Below are 27225 nucleotides of genomic sequence, written 5' to 3'. Positions count from 1 at the left end.
AATAAATGTGAGCTGTTTGAAGGTGCTGAGTGTGGGGGCAATTGGTTATACAGAAACACATAATTAACACATCATGCCATTATCATTTATCTATCCACTCAGTAATTCAAACATTATCCACCCGTCATCCATCCAATGAACCAAAGGTCTTTCTACCCAACTACCCATCCAAACATTCCATCCATCCAAACATCGGTCTGAACACCACCCACCCATCTATCCACCACCACCCACCTAATGAATACAATGGCCAGTCCATCTCTCCACCCACTCATCCCTTCCACCACCCCACTACCTTTCTTTAAAGCCCAGCTATGTCGGCCCCCACGCCTGCCCTTACCTGAGCTACAGCTGGATCTGTCTCCACTGCCTCCAGGTCTTTCCCAGAGGCCAGCACTTCGTGTGCATTCCCCACGTCCACCAGTGGCTCATCCGGGAGATCGGCCTGGGAGGGGGCAGAGTAGAGACAGCGCTTGAGCCTGGGAGATGTCCACAGGAAGGCGGTCTAAACAGCTGGACACCAAGAGGGTCAAATAGCAAATGCAAATGAGGTCTGAACCTGGGTGTTCAAAGTGTCGGGAATAGGTCACCAGGAAAAACATCAAAGGTTTGAAAGACCAGAGCCCGAGGCCAAGACAGGCAGGCCCTCTGGGGTTAAAGGTCTTGGAGTCCGGGGGCGGGGGGGGCGGGGGGGACCATGCAGAGTACTGCTATCCCAGGAGCGAAGAGGGAGGTCCAAGGTCACGACCTAGTTTTGTGGTGGAGAGAAGATATTTGGGGGCAGAGGGTCGGGATGAGGAAAGTGAATATGGACCCGAGTCAAAGGTCAGACTATCTGGACTCTTATGTACAAACAGTAACCGCTGTGGTCTATTGAGCACCTACTGGGTGTCAGGTTCCTACTAAGGTCTTCCCATGAGCCCTCACAATAACCAGTGAGGCGGCTATTTGCCATGATCCAAACTGTGCAGGTGAAGAAACTGAAACCCACTTGTCCGGGGTAACACAGCTGGTAAGTGGCAGACTCAGGGTTTGAATGCAGAGTTGTGGAATTTAAGACATTAGGTGTTCTTGCGTCTTTGAAGGCCACGTTCAGAGGGCCTGGTGCTTTGTCACAAGCCAGGAGGGGGTCACCCCCGCCAATCCAAGCACATCCCAGGTTTTGGTCCAGATCACAGTTGAACAATCTGGAATCCAGGTCTTAAGGAAACCCATGTCACCCCAACCTGCCCACTACAGAGATGGAGAAACGGAGGCCCGGAGAACAGCAAGGTTCACGTCAAAGGACAAAGCAGCCTGGATCCTCAGGGCTCCAGTGTGAGGGATCGCTTACCGGCAGGGGGCTCGGGGGGCGCCGTGTGGCTGGGGGTGCGCTGGGGGTGGCAGCTACCGAAGTCCCATCGAGGATAGGTGCCAGGAGGCGACGGAGGTCCGGGCTGCAGAAGCGGCGGGGGTCAGCGGCCAGGGTGGCCTCGCTCAGGGCAGGGGGGTGTAGGAAGGCCAGGATCCGGGGACCAGACATGTCTGCAGGGCACATGGAGAGGGGGAGGATACAGGATGGTACCCAGGGCTGAGGGGCAGAGTCCTCCACCCCAGCCCCAGGGAGCATAGTTGACATCTTCAACAACCAATCAGGGTGGACACCATTCACAGCGCTGGGGAGCTGGGTCCTGGGAACCCTTGCTGGGCCAGGAGTCTTCCCTTTGGCTGTCAGGGGGCAACGTGGGGTGGGGAGGGCACACAGTAGGCCTGACAGAGTAGCAGTTGCCCAGTGGTGGGGAAATACTCGACTGTTTAAAATCGACGTGGCTGGCCCTAACCGGTTTGGCTCAGTGGATAAAGCGTCGGCCTGCGGACTCAAGGGTCCCAGGTTCGATTCCGGTCAAGGGCATGTACCTTGGTTGCAGGCACATCCCCAGTGGGGAGTGTGCAGGAGGCAGCTGATCGATGTTTCTCTCTCATCGATGTTTCTAACTCTCTATCCCTCTCCTTTCCTCTCTGCAAAAAATCAATAAAATATATTTTAAAATCGACGTGGCTGGACCCAATTCTCCAGCGGCACAGAACAGCATTCAGCCACTTGGCTCTGGAGGGAAAAGACTGGCCCAAGGCCCTCAAAGAGGTGCTAACGTCCCTGCAGGCCAAGGCATCGCCCAAGCCAGTTCTGAGCCAGAAAAGGAAAGGATGTTGCCCACCCCACACCACACCCAGGAGCCTGGTCCGCCAGCAACAGCTTGGAGCAGGTGAGGCCTTGAAGAATAAGCAGAGAGGGAAGCTCATCCCGGGCTGGGGGGACTTGGGCCGGGAGAAGGGAGAGGTAGAAGGGAACCAGATCAGGGAGGGTCAAGATGACTGGAAGCCAAAGAGCAGTGAAGCGGGAGGCGGGAAGGGAAGGGCGGGCGCAGTGGGGAGCCACAGCAGGTTTCAGAGCAGAGAGCACCAGACTGAAGCAATCATCCCAGGGGCACAGGAAAGGAGGGAGGACAGGAGAGAGCAGAGCTTTCTGGGCAGAGGAAACGGCATGTGCAAAGGCCCTGAGGCATGAAAGGAGAGCTGGTGTGGTCTTAAGGAAAGAAAAGGAAGGAGGCAGGAGGCAGGCCACACGGGGTGAACCATGTTAAGGCACCTGGGCTTTCTCCTAAGCATCCTGGGGACACCACCCCTCCCAGCCCCAGCCCTGTCCCATACCAAGGCTGCCCCGAGGATTAGGGGTGTCCTTCTGGGAGGGGGTGGCCCGCTGCGTGGGTCTGCGAGGACGTCGCTCCGTTTGCTCCAGGGACAGCACCACTCCGGTCTCTTCCACCCGGCTGGGTACAGGGCAGAAAGGGGAGTGGGAGTCAGGGGGGACCCGGCCCAGGCAGCCCCCTCGGATGATGTCCTGTCTTAGGAGGCAATCCCATCGGGGGCAGGAGGGCATCGTGCAGAAAATAATTGGCCACATTTACATGTTTCTGAATTTAAGGATTTGACTTGTCTCGAATGCTTTTTATTATAGTAGCGTTTAAAAGAAAGTTACGTGTGTCTTCCCAAGCTCCCTCTGTGGAAGGAACGACAGAAAAAAGAGTTGGCACTTAGTACAGCTTGGGTAGAGAGAGGAGGCCGAGGGGGGATGGGGAACTGAGGGGCAGAGACGGGGAAAGTAAAAGGCATAAAAATGAAATATCCTCTTTATAGATATTTATTCATAAACATTCATTAAAATGTATTCATGAAGAATATATATTTAACAGTCCTATGTTACCAAATATGAAGACTTGATAGGGATATATTTTAATGAATAAGATTTTATTTATGAAGATTCTATTCATAGACGTTCAAGGGAATGGCCTTATAAATACATCCTTCTTACGTCCCCCGTGCCTCCCCTCCCCGCAGACTCTAGCTGTAGAGACAATCCAAATGTTCCCCAGCAAACTGGCTTCTGGAGAATTGGTCTGTGGTCTGGTTGAGGACCAGGCCCTCATTTGCATCTCATTTGCATGACGGTCTCCAGGACACAATGTGGGTGGTCCTCCTGCCAGCTCTTAGGGCAGCTATGATCCTTTCCCCCCCTTACCAAACCCCTTCTGGGCTGGAAACATCCCCATGTAGGCTGCACCAAAGCCACCCATCCCCTTTGAAAAGCACAGGCATACACAGTACACACGCACACACACTCGTACACACAGGCACAAACAACAACACTCATATATGCCCATGGATGTACAAGGACAGATAAGTGCACATGTTCCATACACTCAGGCTGACACATGGAGTCCACTCGTTCATTCTTTCCACAAACATTTCCTAGACCAGTGGTCGGCAAACTGCGGCTCGCGAGCCACATGCGGCTCTTTGGCCCCTTGAGTTTTTAGCAAAGGCCAGCTTAGGAGTACCCTAATTAAGTTAATAACAATGTACCTACCTATATAGTTAAGTTTAAAAAATTTGGCTCTCAAAAGAAATATCAATCATTGTAGTGTTGATATTTGGCTCTGTTGACTAATGAGTTTGCCGACCACTGTTTGCAGGATCTAGATAATCAGTACTGCTTAGTAGTTAAGAGCAAGGGCTCTGCAGTCAGTATGGCCTGGGTTCAAATCCCAGCTCTGCCACTTATGAGCTGTGTGACCTTGAGCATGTGGCTGAACCTCTCTGGGCCTCTGTTTCCTCCTCTATAAAGATGGAATAATAATAGTACCTTCTCCCCAGGTTGCTATGGGGCTTAAATGAGTTAATATATGTACAAGGGGAGGGGAATAGACTTTACAAAGTATAAGCAACAATAACCACACAGTCGCGCGCTATACAATATGTACACAGCACTAAGGATGATAAACACCACATGCTCCTCAATTCACTGTTACTACGTAAACGCCTGTCATTCCTCACCCATTTTCTGCCGGTAAAACCGAAATCTCCAGGCCTGCTCTTTGCTTAGAGTGCAAAACTATGGAAGCCCAGCGCCCGGCCATAAAAAGGCGAATCTTCCTAATGAATCAAAGGAGTTTCCGGGAGAGATGGAGGCAGGTCTCTTCTCTTTCATTGTAAGTTATTCAAAGATTCTGCTTTGAAAAGGTGTTGAAGCGAGAACATTTGAAAGATGATCGGCTTGTTTTCGTGTGCAATATAAAGACATATACGAATACTCCTGTTACCAACTTCTGTTTTCTAATAGAATATCTCCTTGATCAAAAAGACCTGCAAAAGCCCTAGCTGGTTTGGCTCAGTGGATAGAGCATCAGCCTATGGACTGAAGGGTCCCAGGTTCGATTCCGGTCAAGGGCACATGCCCTGGTTGCAGGCTTGATCCCCAGTAGGGGACATGTAGGAGGCAGCTGATCAATGATTCACTGTCATTAATGTTTCTATCTCTCTCTCACTTTCCCTTCCTCTCTGAAATCAATAAAAATACATATTAAAAAAAACAAACCCTGGGAAAATTCCTAAGACTTCAGAAATTGGTGCCATGTCCCAGAAGGTTATCATCAAAGAAAAACTGTCATTCTCGCCTGGCTGGAGTAGCTCAATGGCTGAGCGTTGACCTATGAACCAGGGAGGTCACGGTTCAATTCCCGGTCAGAGCACATGCCTCAGGGTTGCAGGCTCAATCCCCGGTGGGAGGCATGCAGGAGGCAGCTGATCAGTGATTCTCTCTCATCATTGATGTTTCTCTCTCCCTCTCCCTTCCTCTCTGAAATCAATCCTACCTAATAAAAGGGTAATATGTAAATTACCATCACTCCGATACACCCATGACTGGGCCAGCGGGAGGCGCAGGGGGCGGGACTCGGGGTGGCCGGGGTAGCCGATTGGGCCGCTGCTGGCGACGCGAGCTCAGCGTCTGCGCCATGGCTGTGCTGCGGCACAGAAGGGGCCTCTGGGGCAGCGAGCTCATGTCCACCGTGGACCATCAAAAGCGTGGGAGCTGGGTGCGGCGGAGGCTTCCGAAAGGCCTGGTGCACCATCGGACAGGCACCCAGCTCCCCTGCGATCGAAAGCGAAAGCGTGTAGGGGACCCTACACGTGCATGATTCAATCATGCACTGGGCCTCTAGTAAAATATATTTAAAAAAGAAAAGGAAAGCTGTCATTCTCTCTGTCTTATGTGATTAACCAGAGGCCCAGTGCACAAAATTCGTGCATAGATAGGGTCCATAGAGGCTGCCAGCTGCTGGCCAGGGCCTCCCTTTCCCCAGCTGCCTGCTGCCTCCGACCAGGGTGGGGCTGGCTGGGGGGAGGGGCCATGGGCGGTTGGCTGGCTGGCCCCACCCCCTGGTCAAACTCCTGGTTGAACTCCCAGTCGAGGGGACAATTTGCATATTAGGCTTTTATTATAGAGCATGTGATATCTTTGTTACCACGTTGTTATGGTAGAAAACTTCTAAGATACACAATGGGGGGTGGGTATGGTTTACTATGACACTTCCATTAGAATGGTTAAAATGAAAACCAAGCAAGCTCTGACCAGAGTGGCTCAGTTGGTTGAGCATTGTCCTGTGCACTGAAAGTTTGCCAGTTTGACCCCCCAGTCAGGGCATATGCTCAGGTTTCAGGTTAGGTCCCTGGTCGGGGTGCGTATGGAAGGCAACCAATCGGTGTTTCTCTCTCCCTCCTCCTTCCTCTTTGTCTCAAATCAATAAAAACATATTTTCATGTTTTAAAAGAAAATTGATAAAACCAAACAAGACAAAAAGAGCCAATACTAAATGCTGTGCAGCTGTCAAGGATACAACTGGAAGCCTCCTACACGGCTGATGGGATGCAAAATGGTAAGCCACTCTGGAAAAACAGTTGGGTAGTTTCTTACGAGGTTAAATATACATTGACCACATGACCCATTCATTCCACTCCTCGGGGTTTGCCGAAGAGAACTGAAAACATATGGTTTCACAAAGTCTTGTGTGAGAATGTTTACAGTAGCTTTTTTCATAATCACCCAAAATAGGAAACAGCCCAAATATCCTCCAACCGGTGAATGGATAAACAGACTGGGGTCCATTCAGATTCAAACCACAGACGACTACTCAGCATTAAAAAGGAACTAGTCATATATACCACAACATAAATCTTAAATGCATTATGCTGCCTGGCTGGTGTGGCTCCGTGGCTGAGCATCGACCTAGGAACCAGGAGGTCACAGTTTGATTCACAGTTCTGGTCAGGGCACGTGCCCAGGTTTCAGGCTCGATATCCCCATCTGGGGGCCTGCAGGAGGCAGCCGACGGATGATGTTTCTCTCTCGTTCTCCCTCTCCTTTCCTCTCTGAAATCAATAAAAATAAATTTTAAAAATACATCATGCTAAGTTAAAGATGTTTCACCCTCATCAATGATTAGACTCAACAGGCTACATATTGTAGAATTCCATGTACATGACATTCTGAAAAAGGCAAAATTCTAGGGTCAGAGAACAGATCAGTGGTTGCCAGGGATTAGGGGTGGGGTGGGGTTCACTATGAGAGAATTTGTTTGGGCGATGGTTGTGGTAATGGTTACACAATCCCATGCATTTGTCAAAACTCATAGAACCATATGCCCCAAAGAATGAGTGTTCTAAATGTAAATGACGCCTCAATTTTTAAAATATATTTTATTGATTTTTTACAGAGAGGAAGAGAGGGATAGAGAGTTAGAAACATCGATGAGAGGGAAACATTGATCAGCTGCCTCCTGCACACCCCCCACTGGGGATGTGCCCGCAACCAAGGTACATGCCCTTGACCGGAATCGAACCCAGGACTCCCCTGAGCCAAAACAGCTAGGGCGACCCCTCAATTTTTTAAAAAAGCAAAACAAGTCCCCACGAATCTACTAGAATTCTTATTTTAACTTGAATATAGTCCTTTTAATTTAAGAGAATGGCATATGTACTTATGACATTCATATGCACACACAGACCCCTGTGGGTGTTCAGTCACACATGTTCCATATACATGTATGCGTGTACACTCACGCATGTGTGCACAATATACAGCCACACTTGTGCACGCACACATATACACACATACACCTGTTCACACACACAGACCAGACCCAGGTGCACTTACCTGATCAGGAAGTGGACGCAGACGATACTCTCAGACTGGGGGCCCCGGCCCCCTGACACCACTGTGGCCTGGGTCTGGGTCCACAGGTAGCCACCACTCCGTGCCAGGAAGCGATACCGCCCGGTTACTGCCTGTCCCTTGCTCAGCACTGGGGAGGGGGACGGGGAGGACTCAGGGCCACGGAAGGGGCAACCGGGGAGAGAAGGCTCTGGGGGCAGGGGGTTCGGTATGAGGAGCCAGGGAGGCCCAGGTTCCTTGGGGAGCGGGGAGCGGGGAGCTAGCTGGTATTGGCAGGCTCAGGCCCAGGGAAACAGAACCGGAACACATACAGGTGTGGATGCTCTGGCCGACGGCATCAGAGTCCAGCGCGTGGATGTACTCGTAAGCGGAACAGCCAATCAGATCATCGGGGCTGTAGCCAGCGACGTCAGCAATCCTGGGGTGGGTACAGTGGAGCCTGGTCAGTTCAACTCGCTGAGGGAAGGGGCAGGGGACCCAGGGACCAAGCCAGCAAGACAGACAGAGTCGGGCTTGTCATGTAGAGAAAGGGAGAGAGTGAGGAATAGAAAAAGAGGCGTGTGGCAGGCTGCCCGTCCTCACTCCTGAACCTGGGACTATGTGAGCTCACATGGCAAAAGGGACTTTTACGGGGGCTCTTAGAAGAGAGATGCAGGAGCCCTGACCGGTTTGGCTCAATGGATAGAGCAGGCGTCCTCAAACCACGGCCCGCGGGCCACACGTGGGTGTTTTTGCCGTTTTGTTTTTTTACTTCAAAATAAGATATGTGCAGTGTGCATAGGATTTGTTCATAGTATTTTTTAAACTATAGTCCGGCCCTCCAACGGTCTGAGGGACAGTGAACTGGCCCCCTGTTTAAAAAGTTTGAGGACCCCTGGGATAGAGCGTCGGCCTGTGGACTGAAGGGTCCCAGGTTCGTTTCCGGTCAAGGGCATGTACCTTGGTTGCGGGTACATCCCCAGTGGGGGGTGTGCAGGAGGCAGCTGATCGATGTTTCTCTCTCATCATTGATGTTGCTAACTATCTCTCTCCCTTCCTCTCTGTAAAATATCAATAAAATATATTTAAAAAAAGAAAAAAGAGGGATGCAGGAGGCCAGAGTGAGCACGGACGTGATGGTGGAGGAAGAGGTTGGCGTGATGTGCTTTGAGGCTGGAGAAAGGGGCCACGAGCCAAGGAATGCAGGGCCTCCTCAGAAGCTGGAAACGGCGAGGAGGCGGATTCCTCCCGGGAGCTCCAGTAGGAACACAGCCCTGGATTTTAGCCCCAAGAGACTCATTTGAGACTTCTCGCCTCCAGAACTCGCGATAAGGCCTTTGAGTTGTTTGGAGACACTGCGTTTGTGGTACTGTTACAGCAGCCACAGGAAACTAGTCCGGGGGGAGAGACAGGTTGGGAATGGGACAAGCAGAGCAAAGAAAAGGGGGAAAAATAATGTGAAAGAAATAGGAGAGGGGACGAGAGAGGATGGAAGAAAGTCACAAAAAGAAAGATCAGCCCTAATCGGTTTGGCTCAGTGGATAGAGCGTCGGCCTGCAGACTGAAAGGTCCCAGGTTTGATTCCGGTCAAGGGCATGTACCTTGGTTGCGGGCACATCCCCAGTAGGAGGTGTGCAGGAGGCAGCTGATTGATGTTTCTCTCTCATCGATGTTTCTAACTCCTTCTCCCTTCCTCTGTGTAAAAAATCAATAAAAAAGAGAAAGATCAGAAAGAATGAATAGAAATAGAAAGTAATAATGATGTTCATGACTTTAAAAAAAATAGACACTTCTGTAGTGCTTTGCACCAGGCAACTCACTGAGCGCTCAGAACAGCTGCGCACAGTAGGTTCTGTTAGCATTCCGTAGGGCAGGTGGCACAAGTGTGGCACAGAGAGTGAAACCATTTGGCCAGGGACACACAGCCAGGATTTAAACCCAAGCAGTCTGAACCCCGAGTACAACGCCAGGGTGAGGAAAAAGGGGGAAGATGCAGAAAAAATGAAGGGAGGAAGGAAGGAAATGAAGAGCAGAAGGAAGAGAGAAAAAGAGAGAAAGAGAAAGCTAGAGTGAGAACGAATGACAGCTTGTTGAGTGCTTACTGCCTGTTGGGCACGGTCCTAACTTTTTCACATGGATTGACCCGTTTCAGGAGAGCAACAGACAGGGAGGGAGAAACCAAGAGAGAGAGGCAGAGAGAGAATCAAAGATAAAGACTTGGGCAGACAGGAAGAGGAGGAGCTGGGCAGCAGGGAGGGCGGGGGGGGGGGGGGGGGGGCGGCGGGCTCCTGCCCACCTGTCATCGCAGTAGGTGAACTTCATGTCCAGGCTGTGGCGGCTGAGGAAGGCCCCCCGGCCCAGCGGGGGCTCCAGGCTGTCGGGGTGCGGGATGGCTTCACAGATGAGCACCAGGCACTGCAGGGGGGGCTCTAGGTGGGGGCTCCCGGCTGAGGAAGTCTGTGCAGGGGGCTTGTAGACCCTCAGGTGTCCAGAGCAGTGTAGCACCTGGAGGCGGAGGGGCGAGGCGTGATGCGCAGGGGCCTGGGGAAGCCACGGGGCTGGGAGGCATGCCTCTGTGGGCCCCTCGGGGAGCACAGCAGAAATCCCTGAGGACTGCGGAGTCCCAGCCCAGAGAGCTCTGGGACCCCAGCCCCAACCCCACAGGGACCCATCCTCAGGGGGTTCTGAAGAGCTCCAGATTTTAAGACGCAGGGAGGTCTGAGGGCCCAGATACCAACCCCAGGGAGACTCTAGGCCAGTGGTTCCCAACGTGGGGCACACGCCCCACAGGGGAGCAATTTGATTTTTAAGGGGGGCAATTCGAGAATGAGTTATTAACAGTGAATTTTTTGCATGTCTTATGGTTCGAGGGCCTCATGTACAGTATATAAATATGTATTATGACATATTTATGCATTTCGGTTCTCTATTATATGTTTTGAAACTTTACTATTTTTTCACATCACTTCATATTATTATTATTATTTTAAAACAATTTCTTCATGATTTCTTCCTCAGTCCTTCAGCTGTCCTTTCATTCTTTTATTTTTCTCTTTCATGGATGCCACGTTCTTTGGAAGCTTGTGTAGACCAAGTTCATGGCCTTTTAGGCTTCCTCCACGGGAATAGGAGCTCACTTTTTGAATAAGAATTACATGTCACAGGGGGCATGGCCAAAGAAAGGTTGGGAACCGCTGCTCTAGGCCCATCCGTCTGGGACACCCCAGGCCCACAGAGATTTGGGCTAAGAAGGGATACAGGGATCCCCAGCACCCCAACTCCACAGACACCCAACCTCCCAGACACCCAAGAGACCCACCAGCCCCACTCTGAGAGAGCCCACAGCATCCTCGGCCTAGGAGACCCCTGGACTCCAACCCCCGGCAAGACTTGGGGGTCAGCCTCGCCCCAGCAGGCCCTGCCCACCTTCCAGGTGGCCGCCTTGAGGTTGAGGGTGCGCCCGCGGCTGGTGAGGGTGCTCTTCATGCGCAGGGAGAAGCTCCGCTCCGTGGGGGCCTCTGGCTTCCGTTTGGACAGGCCTGGGGCGGGCCGCGGGGCGGGGAGAGGCAGGTCACCGGGCAGCTCCAGTCGGGGCCCAGCTCCCTCCAGAGTCCTGGGCGCTAACGTCTCCCAGCCTCATCCCCACACTCAGACCTGGACCCGGTGAGGTGGGGTCTGCTCCTGCCGACCCCAGGGCAGGGCCACAGCCGCTTCCCATTTTTTTCAATCCAACACCCCAGAGGCAGAGGGGCCGTGCTGAGGGCTGGCGAAGCCTCAGTTCCTGTAATCTGGGGACAGAGGCCTCCGGGAACTCACTGAGCCGGGGCATCAGGGCGTCCTGGAGCTCCTCTTGGTCGCAGGGATGGATGAAGTCAAAGGCACTGTGTCCAATGAGCTCAAGCTGAGGGCGGGAAGCAGGGCGTCAGCGGGGGGACATTTCACCAAGGCCTCCGGCCCATCTCCGCCTTCCCGGCTCACCACCCAGCCTAAATCAGGAGCCTGGGCTATGTCAGCTGTCTCCCTATTCCTTCCTTCCTTCCTTCCTTCCTTCCTTCCTTCCTTCCTTCCTTCCTCCCTCCCTCCCTCCTTCCCTCCCTCCCTCCCTCCCTCCCTCCCTCCCTCCCTTCTTCCCTCCCTCCCTTCCTCCAGCATATTGCTTCCCAGGCCCTCGTCTAGATGTGGCCTCATCACAGTGACCACAAAGACGAAGTCCCTGCCTCTCAGAGCTTGCTGGCTAGTGAGGGGAGATGGCCCAGCAGACAAAACAAAACACATATTTATAAAATAACGTAATAAGAAACATGAAGAAAAATAAAGCAGGGTAAGGTGATGGAATGAAGGGATGCTATTTTATTTATTTATGTTTGGGGGATGCTATTTTAGAGACAGTAAGTCAGGGACGGTTTCTTTGAGGAGGTAATATGGCCGAACAAAGCCAGCGAGGTGGTCTTGTGGGTCCCGGGAGCAGAGTGTTCTGGGAAGCAGAACAGCAAGTGCAAAGGCCCTGAGGTGAGACCCCATTTGAATCCCACCTGTTTGGCCAGCCCAAGACCCAACTCCTTTTTCCAGTTCAGACAATGAGCCTGGTGCTGGGGGTGGGGGTTGGGGCGTTGGGGGGGGTGAGGGGGTGGAGGGTAGGGAGGTGGGCACAGATGAAAAGGGAACCACATAGCTCATAACCCAGTGGCGATGGTGAACAGGGGTGGGTGAGACCTCCCTCCTCTGACAGCACCTCTTTTTAAAAAAATCACTTTTATTTATTGATTTAACCTTTTGCACTCGGATGTTGAGTGTGACTCGACACGGTTAGCATCGGTAGCAGGAATCGAGAAAAAAGCAAGCGAGTGCAAAGGGTTAATATATTTTATTGATTTTACAGAGAGGGAGAGGGATACTTAGAAACATGGATCAGCTGCCTTGCACGCCCCCTGCTGGGGATCGAGGCTGCAGCCAAGGTACATGCCCTTGACCAGAACTGAACCTGGGACCTTTCAGTCTGCAGGCTGATGCTCTATCCACTGAGCCAAACCAGTTAGGGGTATTCTCCAAACCTTTGACTAGCTTAAGTCCTTCAGATTTCAGCTCAGATGTTTTCTCCTGGAAACCCTAGCTTCTCCTCCCCCCACTCCACCCCCAGCAAGGTCAGGTCAGGTATGCACCCTCCCCGGGCCTGCCCAGACCCCTTGGCTGCCCCATCCCAGCCCTGAGCATTCTGAGTCTCCTGTACTGTGAGCCCCACAAAGGCAGAGCTAAGGCAGTCCTGGTCACCTCTGTATCCCAGCATCACCCGCACGGACCAGGCACAAAGCAGGCAGCGCGCCTCACCTGACTGAGGCCCAGGTGTTTGCTGACATTCTCCGACAGGTAGGCCATGTCCCCCTCGGCGGTGAGCACCATGACGAAACCCTCCAGGGCCTTCAGGTAGCAGGCGTCCAGCGGCTCCAGCCCTGCTCCCACCTGGCTCCACTCCCCTGGCGTCCAGGCCAGCATGGGTGGGCATCTCCCGTCAGCCATAGGCCCCCTGGCCAGCTCCCTTCTGCCTTCCCTCTCTCAGAGGACGTTAACCCTAACCCCCAGGTGAGGGGGACACACCCCAGTGGCTTGGAATCCCGAGGAAGAGGGCAGGGCCACCGAAGACGGGAATTCTTAGGGAGCAGGGCCTCTCAGGGGGACAGATTCTAAGGCGGTGGGGTCTCCCAAGGGACTGGAACTCTTAGGGGGACAGAATTCTATGGGGATGATGTTCCAAGTGGTCAAAATGCTAAGGGGCCAGGGCTTAGAGGGGGAGTCAGAATTTTAAGGGTGCCCGGATTCTTGGGGCAGGGCCTTCCGGTGGGCAGAGTTCTAAAGGAGCAGAGAGGCCCAGGTGACAGCATTCTAAGGGGGCAGAGCCTCCCAGAGACGTAAAGCTCTTCCGGGCACAGAAATGTAATGGGCGGAGCCTGAGAGGATGACTCCGCTTTCCACATAAAGCGATCTTTTCAAGGGCCCTGGGGTTCCCAGGGGTGTGTGTGTGTGTGTGTGAGCCTCCTGCAGAGCGGAATTCTAATGGGACAAGCAATAGAACTAGGGATCTGGGAGGGGGAGGGGGACTTTCTCAAGTAATTAAAAACTGGGCAGAGACGCTCCCAGGGATACGTATTATAGGGGGACGAGGCCCTGCCTAGGAGGTCTACCTGCAGCCCAAATCCTAAGGGCTAAGGAGCTTTAGGGAGTGAGCCCGCCTCCTAGTCCGCAGATTTCTAAGGAGGCAAAGCTTCCCACGGGTGCATCCCAGGGGGCGGGGCCTCACTAGTCATAGCCGTCTAAGGGAGCGAGCGCCGACGGCCCGCCCGTGGGGCCTCACCGGGGAAGTGAATTCCAGGGGGGCTGGGGATCCGCAGGGAAGACGTCAAGGGGCGGGGCCTCGCCGGGACCTGGCTTCCCGGGGGCGGGGCCTCCCTGAGGTGGGGATTCCCAGGGGCGGGGCTCACCTGCGGCGCAGAGGCGGTGCATGCGCAGGTAGCTGATGGTGAGGCGCATGATGGAGGCCTTGTCCAGGTGCGCGCTGACCCCGCGCGCGAAGGGCAGCGTGTGCGCCAGCTGGTACAGCACCTCGGTCTCCTGGCTGCGCCGGCTGCGAGCCGCATCCCGCGACTTCTCCTTGCGCAGCTCCGTGCTCGACCTGCGGGCAGGGGCAGCGTTCGCGGGCGGCCCCCCGGGAAGGGGAAGAGGTGGACGGGACAGGCACGTGGGGCGCTGCCACATGGGGCGCGGGCTCGCTGCACGGCCGGGGCCAGTTCCCGAAGCGCTCAGGGCCTGGAAGGGCTTCGCTGAGGGGCTGCTTCTAGCGGCGGGTTTTATCTGCCCTCCAGTGCCTCGCAGGCCCGTTTGGTCCCCTCCCAGATTATCTGCTGTTTCTTCCCCGGCCTGGGACGCCTGGGGGACAGGGAGGCCTCCTGCGGGGAGGGGGCTGGCCGAGCTGGCCCGGAGCCAGGGAAGGGAAGCCGCGGGAAGAAGCTGCCTGCAGCTAGCCAGACCCCCTGCCCTCCAGCCTCCCAGAACCACCTCTGCTGACCTTCCCCTCCTCAGCTGAGCTGAGTCCTCAGAATCTTGGAGAACACATCTCAAAGTCCAGGGACCCGCCAGCAGGGGCCCCGCAGGGCGGGCGACGCAGCACACCAACCTCCGTGCAGCCAGCAGCTCCCCGCTCCCCCCTGCCCTTGCACCCGCTTCTAATGCCTGAATTCTGCGAGTCGAGTGGGAGGGGGGGTAGAAGGATGAGCATGTTTCTGTCAGAAATATATGTCACTTATTCCGCTTCTACTATTATGTCAGTCCACACGCCACGTGTGTTACTTATATTAACCCATCTAGAGCTCAGACAACCCTAGACGGAAAGTCACACCCCCATCGAACAGATGAGGAAACCGAGGCGCAGAGCGGGGCGGCGTTTGCCCGTAAGGAGTGGAGCCAGGGTATTAACACTTCTGTTTTCTCTGTCTCTCTGGCTCTGGGTTTATCTCCAGGTTTTAGTGCTTCTCTCTGTGTCTACCGCTGTCTCAAACTCCAGGTCTATCTGAATCCAAACTCTATAGTTTAAAAAATATATATTTTTATTGATTTCAGAGAGGAAGGAAGAGGAAGAGAGGTAGAAGCATCAATGATGAGAGATAATCATGGATCAGCGGCCTCCTGCACACCTCCTACGGGGGATGGAACCTGCAACCTGGGCATGTGCCTCGGGAATGGAACCGTGACCTCCTGGTTCATAGGTCGGTGCTCAACCACTGAGCCACACCGGCCAGGCCAAACTCTATAGTTGTTATTTTTTTAAGTTGTAGAGTACATTACACATAGCATCTATAATTGTATCTATATTTATAATAGCGATAAAACCATTAATAATAAGCAGCTGTGATTTGCTAAGCGTTTCTGTGTCTGGCACTGTACTAAGTGCTTTGCCTGTCTGTACATATTCACTCCTAGGAGAGCTCTAGGCAGGAGGCAGCTTAAGCCTCCACTTCACAATGGGGAAACTGAGGTTCTGAAAGGTGAACTCCTTTGCTCCAGGAGTCACAAAGCCAGAAACTGGCAGAGCTGGGATTCGAACTCAGGCAGGGAGGTTCCTAAGCCTTCATGCTTCTACCAGTAATTCCTGCCGTGTGACCCACCCCAGGGGAGCAGGCCTCTAAGCGGGGAGGCTGACCTTCCCTAGAAACCAGAGGCCACTTCTGGGGGTGGCATCAACCTCACTCCCCAGCAGGAGACCTGCAGCCCCCGCCCCCACAGACACCCATCGAGCGGGGAGGAGACTGTCCTATGGACTGCAGAGGGCAAAGACTTCTCTGGCCGGGCGGGGGGGGGGGGTGGAGGGAGCCAGCGATCGCCCCCATCCCTTCCCTCCCAGCTGGTGGGGGGAGCAGGGGCCTCCAGTCCTGCTCTGCCTGGAGGACATTCCGTCCTGTCCCGTTGGTTCTGTTCCAGCCGTTTGTCATCCTGCCCTGGGGGTAGGGGTGGGCGGGCCTCACGGAGCTGGAGGCCTGGGGGAGGGAACAGGGGGTGGGAACGGGGTGAGGCCGGCCCCCACCGCCCAGGCAGCTGGGCTCTGTAATCTTCTCTATGGCCGACTTCTCCCTCCACAGAAGGAACCAGCTGGTGCTGCCGCAGACCCTCCTTCCAGCTCCCAACTGGTTCTCTGACAGGAAGTTGGGCCTCTCGGGCGGCTTCACAGATGCCTGGGTCCCCGGCCTCTCCCACGGCACAGAGTCGGGGCTAGCTCCTCTGGCTCAGGGTTCCAGCCTGGACAACATTACTAATGAGCTGTGTGGCTTCGGATAAATTGCACAGCCTCCCCGAGCATAATAACAACACCTACCTCACAGGGTTCTTGTATTTATTTATTTTTAAATGTTTTTATTGATTTAAGAAAGAGAGGAAGGGAGGGAGGGAGGGAGGAAGAGAGGGAGAGAGAGAGAGAGAGAGAGAGAGAGAGAGAGAGAGAGAGAGAGAGGACATGGATGTTGCCTCCTGCATGCCCCCAACTGGGGATCAACCCAGCAACCTTTGGGTGCATGGGATGATGCTCAACCAACTGAGCCACATTGGCCAGGGCCTCACATGATTCTTTTAAACATTAAATGAGTTAATATATATCAAGGGCTTAAAAGAGGGCCTGGCAACTGGTGAGTGCTCCAGTTATATGTATATGTGTGTATATATATATGTGTGTGTGTGTGTGTATGTGTGTGTGTATATATATATATATATATATATATATATATATATATATATATATTATCCCCTCCCCTTTGTCCACATCAGAGATGGAAGGCTTAGAAGCCTCTTGGGCGCAGGAGGAACTGGAAGCTTTGGTGCTCATTCCGAGGCGAGGTGTATGCACCATTACCTCCAGGACTTTCACACAAGCACTTTTGGGAAAGACTAAATAATAGCCATAGTAATACTATCGATAGTGTTGCTGTATTGAGCACTCATGGAGCTAGAGACCTCATTAAGTCCTTTCAACAGGCGGAGTGACCTCCCTGTCACAGGGGCATCACAGCCCCGGGGGACCCAGCTGAAATACCAGATCCTCCGCCAATGGCCAGCCGTGCTCCAGGTGGCTCAGTTAGTCGGACCCTGAAGCTACTAGTATTTTCCCTGAAAAGAAAGCAGGGAGGTGCTGGAACTCGCCCGGGGCCACACCGCTTTTAGCAGCAGCGCCACCTTAACCACCAGGGCTGTCTGTTTCCACCCAGAGCTCTGTCTGAGTGGAACACGGTTTATTGCATACCAATGGGGTGTCCAGGTCCCAGGATCTGTTCCCTCTCTGCTCTTCAGCTTGATGAGGGGTGGGGGAGGGGGGGCATGGCTGATATTTTTCCAGGATACGAAACTGAGAGGCTCAGAGAGACAGTCGCTGGCACAAAGCCACACAGCCAGGAAGCGGGGGAACTGGGATTTGAACCCTGGCTCTAGGGGCCTGGGCTCTTAAATGCCTGGGCAGGTGTGCCCACCCAAGGGATCCCTGCCCTGCCCCTCCGTTGCCCAGGGGCCGCAGTCCCTTCCCCCTGTCCCATCCCCGCTGCCTCCGGATTTCCCCAGCTGGACAGCCTCCCCAGCTGGCCCGGTGCCCGGCCCTGCTCCAGCCCCCTGGCACCCTGCCCAGCTTGGGACGTGCAGCTGGAACCCTGCCACCCTTCCTGTTCCAGCAGAGAACAGGGGGCGGGGCCGGGGCCTGGAGGCCCCAGGGTGAGGCCCCAACACAGGGACTGGAGCCCAGCACTCCGCCCCTCCTCCCCCAACCGGGAGAGGGAGAAGCGGATCTCTTCCCCGTCCTGGTCCTGGAGAACCGGCCCCCTGTGAGCGAAGGCCCCGAGAAAGTGGGGAGACCCTGCCCATAGTCAGGGCTGCTCCCGGGCCTCTCCTCTGACCCCAAGCTGGGTATTGGGGGTCTTGCAAAAAAGTGGAGAGGATCTGGGAGGTTTAGCCTGTATGTGGGCAAAACCTCTTGGCACTGCCCAGAGGTGGCCTGAGCGGCCAGCGTCAGGGGATGGATTTGAGAAGGGATTTGGGGTGTGGGCCAAGAGGAGTCTCCCGGCTCCCCGACTTGCTCATTCCCGGGGACACGGTAATCCAGTGGGGTGCCCATAGCAGAAGACAGGGCTTGTGGGCAGTGAGCCCATCAGGAACGTCCCAAAAACATCCCTGATCAAGGTGGATGGCATAAGCCCAAGCTGGAAGAAAGGAAGGGGGTGAGAGGCTGTGGGGGTCCCACTCACCATCACCCAGCCCCGCTTTGGCCCAAGAGCCATCCTAGGGGTGCGGAGGGGACGGAGTGTGGCTGGGACCCAGGTGCGAATTATGAGTGGGGGGTGTGCGGCGATGGGATGACACCACGGGAGAGAATTGGCCTTCAGTGGGGAGGGGAGAGCACTCCTGCTCAGCCAAGAGGGGCCCCACCCAGCTGGGAGGGGTAGGGCCAGGCTGGCTCATTAGGGATGGGATGGAGTTCCCTAATGGGCCCAGAGCCAGAGACTGGAATGGATTTGGGGTTGGGGGGAGGAGGGAGATTGCTTAAGGGGGAGGGTGAAAAACATGGGGGTGTGGACTGATCCAATCAGACCTGGGAATCCAGGGAGGAGGGAACGGGGTGAGGCTTCCCAGATGCCTCAGATAGGACAGGGGAAACCAAGGGCCTGGGGCACTTTCTGGGGTCCCCATGCAAACGTAGCCAGGTCGGCCCCTTGGCAGAGGACCCAGAGCACAGGTTCCCCCCCCCCCCTTCACCCCCTGTCCCGGCATATCTGCACCTGCTGGGAGCTGAACCGCCCTCTGCCCAGGATGACCCGCTGAGCAATGGTCACAGGAACTGGGTGGGTTGGAGGAGGGACAGGAAGGTCTTTGGCAAGTGGGTCAGGCTGTTCCTCGGTTATCAAAGGGGGTGACCCCACCTTTCAAAAGGCTACAGAAAGGCCCCTGCGGGGGGGGGGGGGTGTCCCAGGTAGCTTTTGAAAGGTGACCCCTTCTGAGTATTTCTAGGGAGCCCAAGTTTGGGAGACGGTGCCAGGAAGGGTCCAATTAAAGGGGAATCTCTCTTCTCTTGAACTCAGGAGCTGAGTCCCTGTTCCAAGGAATTCCCTGTGTCTGGGAAGGCTCAAGTTGTGTGTGCCCTATACCCCTTAGGATCTCAAGGATCTGGTGGCAAAGGACAACCTCAATGTTGGGGGTTCAGAGGCCAGAGGGGTCAATATGTGGAGCGAGAATGCCTTCCGGAGAAGCCCAGGAACCGCTCAAACAAAACACCCCCCTTTCCATGGGGACCCCGAGTTTCATCCCCAACCAGGAGGGGTAACGAATTCGCAGCAGCAAGAAATCAGGGATCGCGACTCTGAAGTCGCTCCTGGCGGCAAGAGAGGCGGGGCAGCCAGGGTCTTGGGGAAACCCCCGCACCCCTGCAACCCCCTAAGGTGGAGGGTGCGGCAGAGACGTGCCCCCCACCGCTCTTTCCCGGGCGTCCTTGTCTTGCACCCACTCATCCCCCACCCGGGTCAGGGGTCCCTAAAAGGAGAGCCCCCAATTTTCATCATTCCGGCCCCTGAAATCCCAGTACCTTGCGCGCTGCAGCCCCAGCGCCATGGCTCGCGCGTCGCAGCTCGGGCGCCCTCGGAGGCCCCTAGCCCCCTCCCCTGCCCGGCGAGCCCCCTCCCCAGCTCCTCCCCCGCCGCGGTATTGGCTGCCCTGCGCCCGGCTAGCGGCTCTGATTGGTCCAACAGTCTGTCACTTCCGAGAAAGAGGCGGGACCAGAGGCGAAGTCTTGGAAGGCCGGGGGGGGGGGGAACACACCCCCTCCCAACCACGCCCCTTTCTCGGCGGAGTCGCCTGCCGGGTCAGTGGCCGCGCCTCCTGGCCCAGCCTCCGTCGCGACGTTCCCACACCAATACTCTTCGGATGCACCCGGTTAATTCTGTTCCTCACACCCGAGTCCCCACCCTCTAACCCCACCCCCGCTCACCCCTCCATTTCCTCCCGCTCCCTCCGTTGGGCCCCTTCGACCTCCAGTCTCACCCCCTCCAGTCGCCCCGCTCTGCCTCCTCTCGCCTCTTCCTTATCCACTGAGTCCCCACTTCTCCCCGCCACCTCCCACCCCACCTCCCACCCCGTCCCAGTTCCGCCAACTCCCTCTGCACCTCACCATCGCCTCTCAGTCCCCAGGAGCTGCTCCCACCCCTGCATTCCGCCCCCACTCCTCCCCTTTGGCAGCCCCCGTGGCCCCAGCCCGACCTGCGTGCCCCTCTCACCCCCTTTGCAGGTTCCCACAGCTGAATGTGTAAAATTCAATCACTCACTTACTTTAAAGAGCAGAGAAATGGTCATTTCTGCCAGTGAATTAAAGAGGGAGAAGTACAAGGTCACCAAGGAGTGGGGGACGCGTTACAGTTGGATAGGAACAGGGGATGTGAGGGGGTGGGGTGGGGTGGGGTGGGAGGGGGTACTCTGCAGCTGACCAATACTATGGGTGCAGATTGGGGCCGGGAAAGGGACACTCTAGCAGAAGCCTGTGGGTTTTGCCCACCCCCGCACGCATCCCACTCAGCTTTCTCCCGGGGAATCACTGCTCTCCCCTCTCAGTCTAATTCCTTTGAACAGGGCTGGCCACAGCCCCCACCAGCCCCAGGGACACAGGACCCAGACCCAGCCAATCAGTTTGTTCTGCTTCCCTGGGCACAGTGACCGGTTCGGGGAAGGCGTGAGCCCTAACCTAGCTCGGGCAGAACCGACGTGGAGACATTTGATGCAACGACCAAGAAAGAGGTTTTCTATTTCTGCGGGCGTTGCCAAGCCAGCGGGAAGTGAGCCAGAGCCGATGGGCTCAGCCTGCCACCAAGAGAGGAGAGGACTTGGGAGACGAAAGTCAATACCGAGGAAAGCAGAAACGAAAGCGTGTGAAGGACATTCTCGACACCAGCACCTGGGTGTCTGGGTTCATCCATACCTGAACTCCAAATGAATCCTTAGAACATTTGTGTGTGTGTGTGTGTGTGTGTGTGTGTGTGTGTGTGTGTGTTTCATTGATTTCAGAGCGGAAGGGAGAGGGAGAAGCATCAATAACGGAGAGAATCATTGATCGGCTGCCTCCTGCATGCCCCCTACTGGGGATTGAGCCTGCAACCCAGGCATTGCCCTTGACCGGAATTGAACCTGGGACCCTTCAGTCTGCAGGCTGACACTCTATCCACTGAGCCAAACCGGCTAGGGCTGACCCTTTATGGTCTGTGTTTGTTTGTTGCTGTTGTTATAAGTATTGCTTTATTTATTGACTGCGTGCTTAGGTTGGTTTGAGTTGACTTCATCTGCTTGCACCCCAAAGAACCAAGAGATACTCAGAGAAGATATCTCCCAAGCCTCAGTGTGGAGGCATGCGGAGTGTGAGAAAACGAGAGGCCCAAATTAGAAAGGGCTGCAGGGGAAGCGTGTGCTATTCCGGGAAGCGGGGGCGATCCAGTCCTGGCAGGTAGCCAACCCGAGGGATTTACAGTGCCCAAGGAGAACGGGCAGTCGCTCTACAAACATTAAAGCCGAAGTAAAATATACATGCTAGTAGACTAGAGGCCCGGTGCACGACATTCGTGCACTGGGGGGTGGGGGGGTCCCTCAGCCCGGCCTGTGCCCATTCACAGTCTGGGGGCCCTCGGGGGGGATGTCCGACTGAGGGCTGCCGTGGAGGCAGGCTGCTGAGTTCGCCAGCCGTCAGCCCAGCTTGTGGCCGAGCGGCACTCCCCCTGTGGGAGCGCACTGACCACCAGGGGGAAGCTCCTGCCTTGAGTGTCTGCCCCCTGGTGGTCAGTGCACATCATAGCGACTGGTCATTCCGCCGTTTGGTCGATTTGCATATTGCCCTTGTATGGATGCACCAGGCAGCTGTGATCTGGGTTAGCATTAAACTGCCCCCTGGCAAGAGAGGCAGGGCAGCCAGGGACTTGGGGGGGGGGGGGGGCTCTAGCGAGAAAGTGACATCTGAGTTTGGTTTGCGTGAACTCCTCTGCCCCCTCAGGGGGGAAAGAACAGGAAGCTCTCTAGTTTACACAACAAACCAGCCCAATGAGAAGCTTTATCTTGCTCATGACCCTGCAACCCGGGCAGGGCTCAGGGGTGACCGCTCATCTCTGCTCTGCTTGGCATCATCTGGAGCAGCTTAAAGACTGTGAGCTGGGATCATCTGGAGCTTCCTCACTCCCCTGCCTAGGGGGTGATGCTGCCGGTCACCTGGGACCTCACCTGGAGGCTGTGGCTGGAACGTCTGCATGTGACCTTTCTATGTGGCTGCTTGGGCTTCCTCACATCATGGTGTCTGGGTCCCAAGGAGCAAGGAAAGGGAGCAGGGGACAGGCAGAAGCCATGTCTCCTTTGTGACCTAGCCTTGGAAATCATGCAGCGTCACTTTCATTCTTTCACATATATCACTAGAGACCTGGTGCACAAAATTCATGCACGGGGGGGGGGGGTTCCCCTCAGCCTGGCCTGCAATGACGCCAGCATCCCGCGCCCCAGTTGGCCTCTGGCCAGAGGCCCATCCACCCACCCTCCCTCCCTCCAAGGGCCAAGGCGTGCGGGTCGCTGGGGCTAGTCCCTGGGGCGATGCCGCCAACGTCCAGCACCCTGGCCACTATGGGCGCTGCCATCTTTTGTGATGGAATGACAGTTAATTTGCATATTACCCTTTTATTAGGTAGGATTGATTTCAGAGAGAGGAAGGGAGCGGGAGAGATAGAAACAGTAATGGTGAGAGGGAATCATTGATCAGCTCCCTCCTGCATGCCCCCTACCAGGGATTGAGCCCACAACCAGGCATGTGCCCTGACTGGGAATCGAACCGTGACCTCCTGGTTCAAAGATCAATGCTCAACCTCTGAGACACACTAGTCGGACTCATTCTTTTTTTCTTTTCTGTTTTTTTTTTTTTTTTTGTTGTTGTTGTTAATCCTCTCCTGAGGATATTTTTTCCATTGCTTTTTCAGAGAGAGTGGAAGGGAGAGAGGGAGGGGGGAGAGAGAGAGAGAGAAAAGAGAGAGAGAGAGAGAGAGAGAGAGAGAGAGATACATGTGAGAGACACATCAACTGGTTACCTCCCACATGTGGCCCACCAGGGAGCAAACCCACAACCCAGGTACATGCTCCTGACCTTTGGTGTGCAGGCCTATGCTCTAACCACTGAGCAACCATGGCCAGGGCTCACTTCATTCTTGTCATTAAAGGCAATCATGTTGTCCTGCCCAGCTTCTAGGGGGAGGAAAACAGTCTCAACTTCTTGATGGGGAGAGGCAAGCTTCCACAGGAAGAACAGGCGAGACCAGATATATTAATGTGGCCATTTTGGATAAATATCTGCCACACTCTTTTTTAAAAAATTGATGGGAGGGAGAGAGAGAGAAACCTCTATGAGAGAGAACCATCAATGGGCTGCCCCCTCCCCCGCACTGGGGATCGAGGCTGAAACCCAGGCATGTGACCTGATGGGGAATCCTATGGGCGATCTCTCACTGCCTGGGGTGATGCTCAGCCAATTGAGCCACACCAGCCAGGCCTCTGCCACACTCGTAATAGGAATATCTTGGAGCTCTGCCTACAAGCAGCACCGTGGAGGTGGATCTTTGACCTTGGGATACTGGAGAAGGAACAGTTGTCTTATCAACAGGGAAAGAGAGCTCAGCAACAGAAACCCATTCCCGCACGCACACTAGTTCTGGTAGGTCAGTGTCTCTGGTTACCGTCTCCTGAACATCTGCTCAGACGTTTTCCTTGCTGATGTTCACCTCTGTATGACTCACGTGCCCTCCTGTCCAAGGCTGGGGTAATTGCTCCAAACCTCTCTACAACTACCTTTTTTATTTTTTAAAATATATTTTATTGATTTTTTTACAGAGAGGAAGGGAGAGGGATAGAGAGCTAGAAACATCGATGAGAGAGAAACATCGACCAGCTGCCTCCTACACACCCCCTACTGGGGATGTGCCCACAACCAAAGGTACATGCCCTTGACTGGGATTGAACCTGGGACCCTTCAGTCTGCAGACCGACGCTCTATCCACTGAGCCAAACCGGTTTCGGTGTACCTTTTTTTTTTTAAAAATAAATAATATTTTTATTGATTTCAGAGAGGAAGGGAGAGGGAAAGACAGGCATTCATGATGAGAATCATTGATTGACTGACTGCCTCCTGCACACCCCACGCTGGGGATTGAACCTGCAACCCGGCCATGTGACCGGGAAATGAACCATGACCTCCTGGTTCATAGGTTGACGCTCAACCCCTGAGCCACGATGGCCAGGCTACAATTACCTTTTCTGATCTAATTTTATCTCTACTCTCCCTTCCCCTGACTCTGACTGCTCATCATATGGGTGTATAACAGCCAGCTGGCGTTCCTGGAGCACAGCCAGGGGCAGAAAATCCCTCCAAGCTCAAGCCAAGGCCAACCTGGAATTAGGTGATGGAAATAAACATCTGAGTCCTGAGCAGCACGCACGGGTCCCGTGCCAAGTGCTAGCCTACGCCCTTTGCGTGCCTGATCTTACTGGGACAGCAGGACGGCCCCGTTGGGTGAGCTCCATTATCTCCCCGGAGTGTAGCAGTTTCGGTCCAGGGCTCTGGAGGCAGCCTGCCGGGGCTCACATCATGGCTCCATCACTTGTCCGTGGTGTGACTTTGGGCAAGTCACTTACCTTCCCTGTGACTCAGAGAGTCACTTCTGAAAAATGCATTGGATAGAAGATACTGCTCTCTGGAGTATGTTGAGTGATTGTTTCCAAATCTCCACCCCCTCCACGTTCTAGAACTGTTCATCCCTGACTTGATCACCTGACTTTAGAGGCCCTCTGAGTCAAACACATTCTCTGGCCCATTGGTGTTGGGCTTGGCCATGTGACTTCCTTTGACCAATGAGATGAGAAACGTGCTGTTGTCATCTCTCTCTCACACACACACACAAAAAGACACAACCACGCTGGATGTGCCCCCTGGGAGACGGACACAACACCTATGAAACACTTTCACCAAAATAATTGCACCTGACTCTGATTAAGCTTCCAGATGTAACTACTAGCTTACACAAAAGACCATGAACAGGTTAAACAACTCCATGAAAACACAGTCAGCCAGATGTAGACTGTAGGAAAGTCTAACCAGTGCTGTCCAGTAGAGCGTTCTATGGTGATTAAAATGCGCTCTGTCTGCTCTGTCCAATGTAGTAGCCAGTGGTTCTCAAAGCATGGTCCCTGACCCCTGGGGGTCACCGACGTCCTTTCATGAGGTCCACAAGGTCAAAGCTAGTCTCATAATAATAGTGAGAGGTTCTGGTCCTCACTCTTCCCCCCCGTGTGAGGTGAAGTGTTCCAGAGGCCACGTGATATGAGATGAAGTCATTGCTCTGATATTAACATGGAATGGATTTATTGTTGCCATTTTTAGACAAATACATAAACCTCTAAAAAATGTCTCGGTTTGAATTTGTTTAAGGTGAAGATGAATAGCTATCCCATGGTGCACCAGTGCCAGCCCCTAGTGGACGCAAAGAGCCAAATGTTCAATTCTTTCTTAGGCATGTGAGCCAGTTGTTAAATCTTTGGTAGCTTGAGATGGGCCATGGTGGGAGTATTTACCGCACAGAAATACATAGCATGGGGTCACTTTCCCCTCAGAGAGCTGGTTTACCAGGACCCCTTACTGTAAATCACACACATAACCCAAAACACATTGGGGAGGGGGTCCTCAATAATTTTTTAAAAATATGTTTTATTGATTTTTTACAGAGAGGAAGAGAGAGGGATAGAGAGTTAGAAACATCGATCAGCTGCCTCTTGCACACTCCCCACTGGGGATGTGCCCGCAACCAAAGTACATGCCCTTGACCAGAATCGAACCTGGGACCCTTGAGGCCGCAGGCCGATGCTCTATCCACTGAGCCAAACCGGTTTCGGCCTCAATAATTTTTAAGAGCATAAGGAGTTTGATACCAAAACATTTTAGAACCACTGCTCTATTTAAATTACAACCAGTCAAGCCCTAACCTAAGGCTGATGCGCCCTCTGCTGGTATAAATTAGAATGGGTGCGATGTTATACACACAGACTTTCACAGCTGAAAATGTGTTTCTTGTGAAGAACAGCTACATACAAAGATCACATTGGTCACATGTTTTTAGTGTCTTGATATTGTATCATAACATCTTCAGATTATTGAAGGATTATGTGTCAAGAACTGTTATAAGATTTCACATCCTGTAATTTAATCCTCACACCTATCCTTTGAGATGAATATTATCACCTCATTTGTTTCTTAAACCATTTGAAAGTAAGTGGCCAACAGAATGCCTCATCACCTCACCTTTGCACCTGCTGGTTGGTGCAAACAGGGGCACCTCCCTACACAACCAGATCCAAGATCGGGAACTTAACATAGCACGTCACTACCATCTCATCCTCACAGCTCACCCAGGTTTCACCAACTGCTCCCAAAGCTGCCTTTAGAACGGAAGCGCCACATTCAGCAGCACACGCTGCATTTCATTGTCACGTCTAACTTTCACCTGCATGGTCCTCACACTTTTGGAGATGAGAGGCCAGTTATTTCTAGGACGTCCCTCAGTTTAGGTTTGTCTGATGTTTTCTCAGGATGAGCTTCGAGGTTTGCATTGCTTGTAGGAAAAGCACAGAAGTGACTCGTGTGATCCTCGCTGCATCCTCTCGGGTGAGATGGGATTATGGTTTGTCCATTAACCATGAAGTTCACGTCGATCACTTGGTTAAGGTGGTGCCTGCCGGATTTCTCCTCTGTAAAATGACTCTTTGTCTCTTTGCAATTCATAAATATTTGGTGGAGAGGAAATTTGACAGTATGCAAATATCTCTTCCTCATCAAACTTTCACCCCTATACAGTTTCCATTGATGTTACTTGGCTGAATTAATTAATAGTATGAAACGTGTCACATGATAATTCTCTAATTCTGTCTTTCTGTTGTTGTTAATCCTCTCCAGAGGATATTTTTTCATTGATTTTTAGAGAGAGTGGAAGGGAGAGAGGTAGGGAAAGGGAAAGAGAGAGAGAGAGAGAGAGAGAGAGAGAGAGAGAGAGAGAGAGAGAGAGAGAGAGAGAGAGAGAGAACAAGAGAGAGAGGAAGCGTTGTGATCAGTCGCCTGGACCAGGGATTGAACCTGCAAC

General features: G+C 53.7%; 1 protein-coding gene across 2 annotated transcripts in view; it reads right to left on the bottom strand.

Annotated features, from left to right (window-relative positions):
• HIF3A (hypoxia inducible factor 3 subunit alpha) overlaps positions 1 to 19645 on the bottom strand; it is a 29414-nt gene extending 9769 nt beyond the window's left edge. The window contains exons 1-11 of one of the 2 annotated variants that reach the window (XM_054710808.1): positions 19620 to 19645; positions 13999 to 14189; positions 12851 to 12996; positions 11342 to 11426; positions 10952 to 11064; positions 9822 to 10030; positions 7858 to 7964; positions 7529 to 7676; positions 2689 to 2807; positions 1334 to 1524; positions 341 to 445 (exon numbers count right to left, since the gene is read on the bottom strand). In XM_054710808.1, the coding sequence (XP_054566783.1) occupies positions 341 to 445; positions 1334 to 1524; positions 2689 to 2807; positions 7529 to 7676; positions 7858 to 7964; positions 9822 to 10030; positions 10952 to 11064; positions 11342 to 11426; positions 12851 to 12996; positions 13999 to 14189; positions 19620 to 19645 (1440 nt within the window). Of the gene's footprint in view, positions 1 to 340; positions 446 to 1333; positions 1525 to 2688; positions 2808 to 7528; positions 7677 to 7857; positions 7965 to 9821; positions 10031 to 10951; positions 11065 to 11341; positions 11427 to 12850; positions 12997 to 13998; positions 14273 to 19619 lie in introns of those variants that run through there. The other variant, XM_054710807.1, reaches the window with a different exon arrangement.
• Positions 19646 to 27225: the final 7580 nt, after the last annotated feature.

This window comes from Eptesicus fuscus, chromosome 21 (assembly GCF_027574615.1).
Source record: "Eptesicus fuscus isolate TK198812 chromosome 21, DD_ASM_mEF_20220401, whole genome shotgun sequence".
In the NCBI taxonomy this organism is placed as follows: Eukaryota; Metazoa; Chordata; class Mammalia; order Chiroptera; family Vespertilionidae; genus Eptesicus; species Eptesicus fuscus.
Note: the sequence above shows the minus strand (reverse complement) of the source record. Positions and strands in the feature narration are given on the sequence as shown.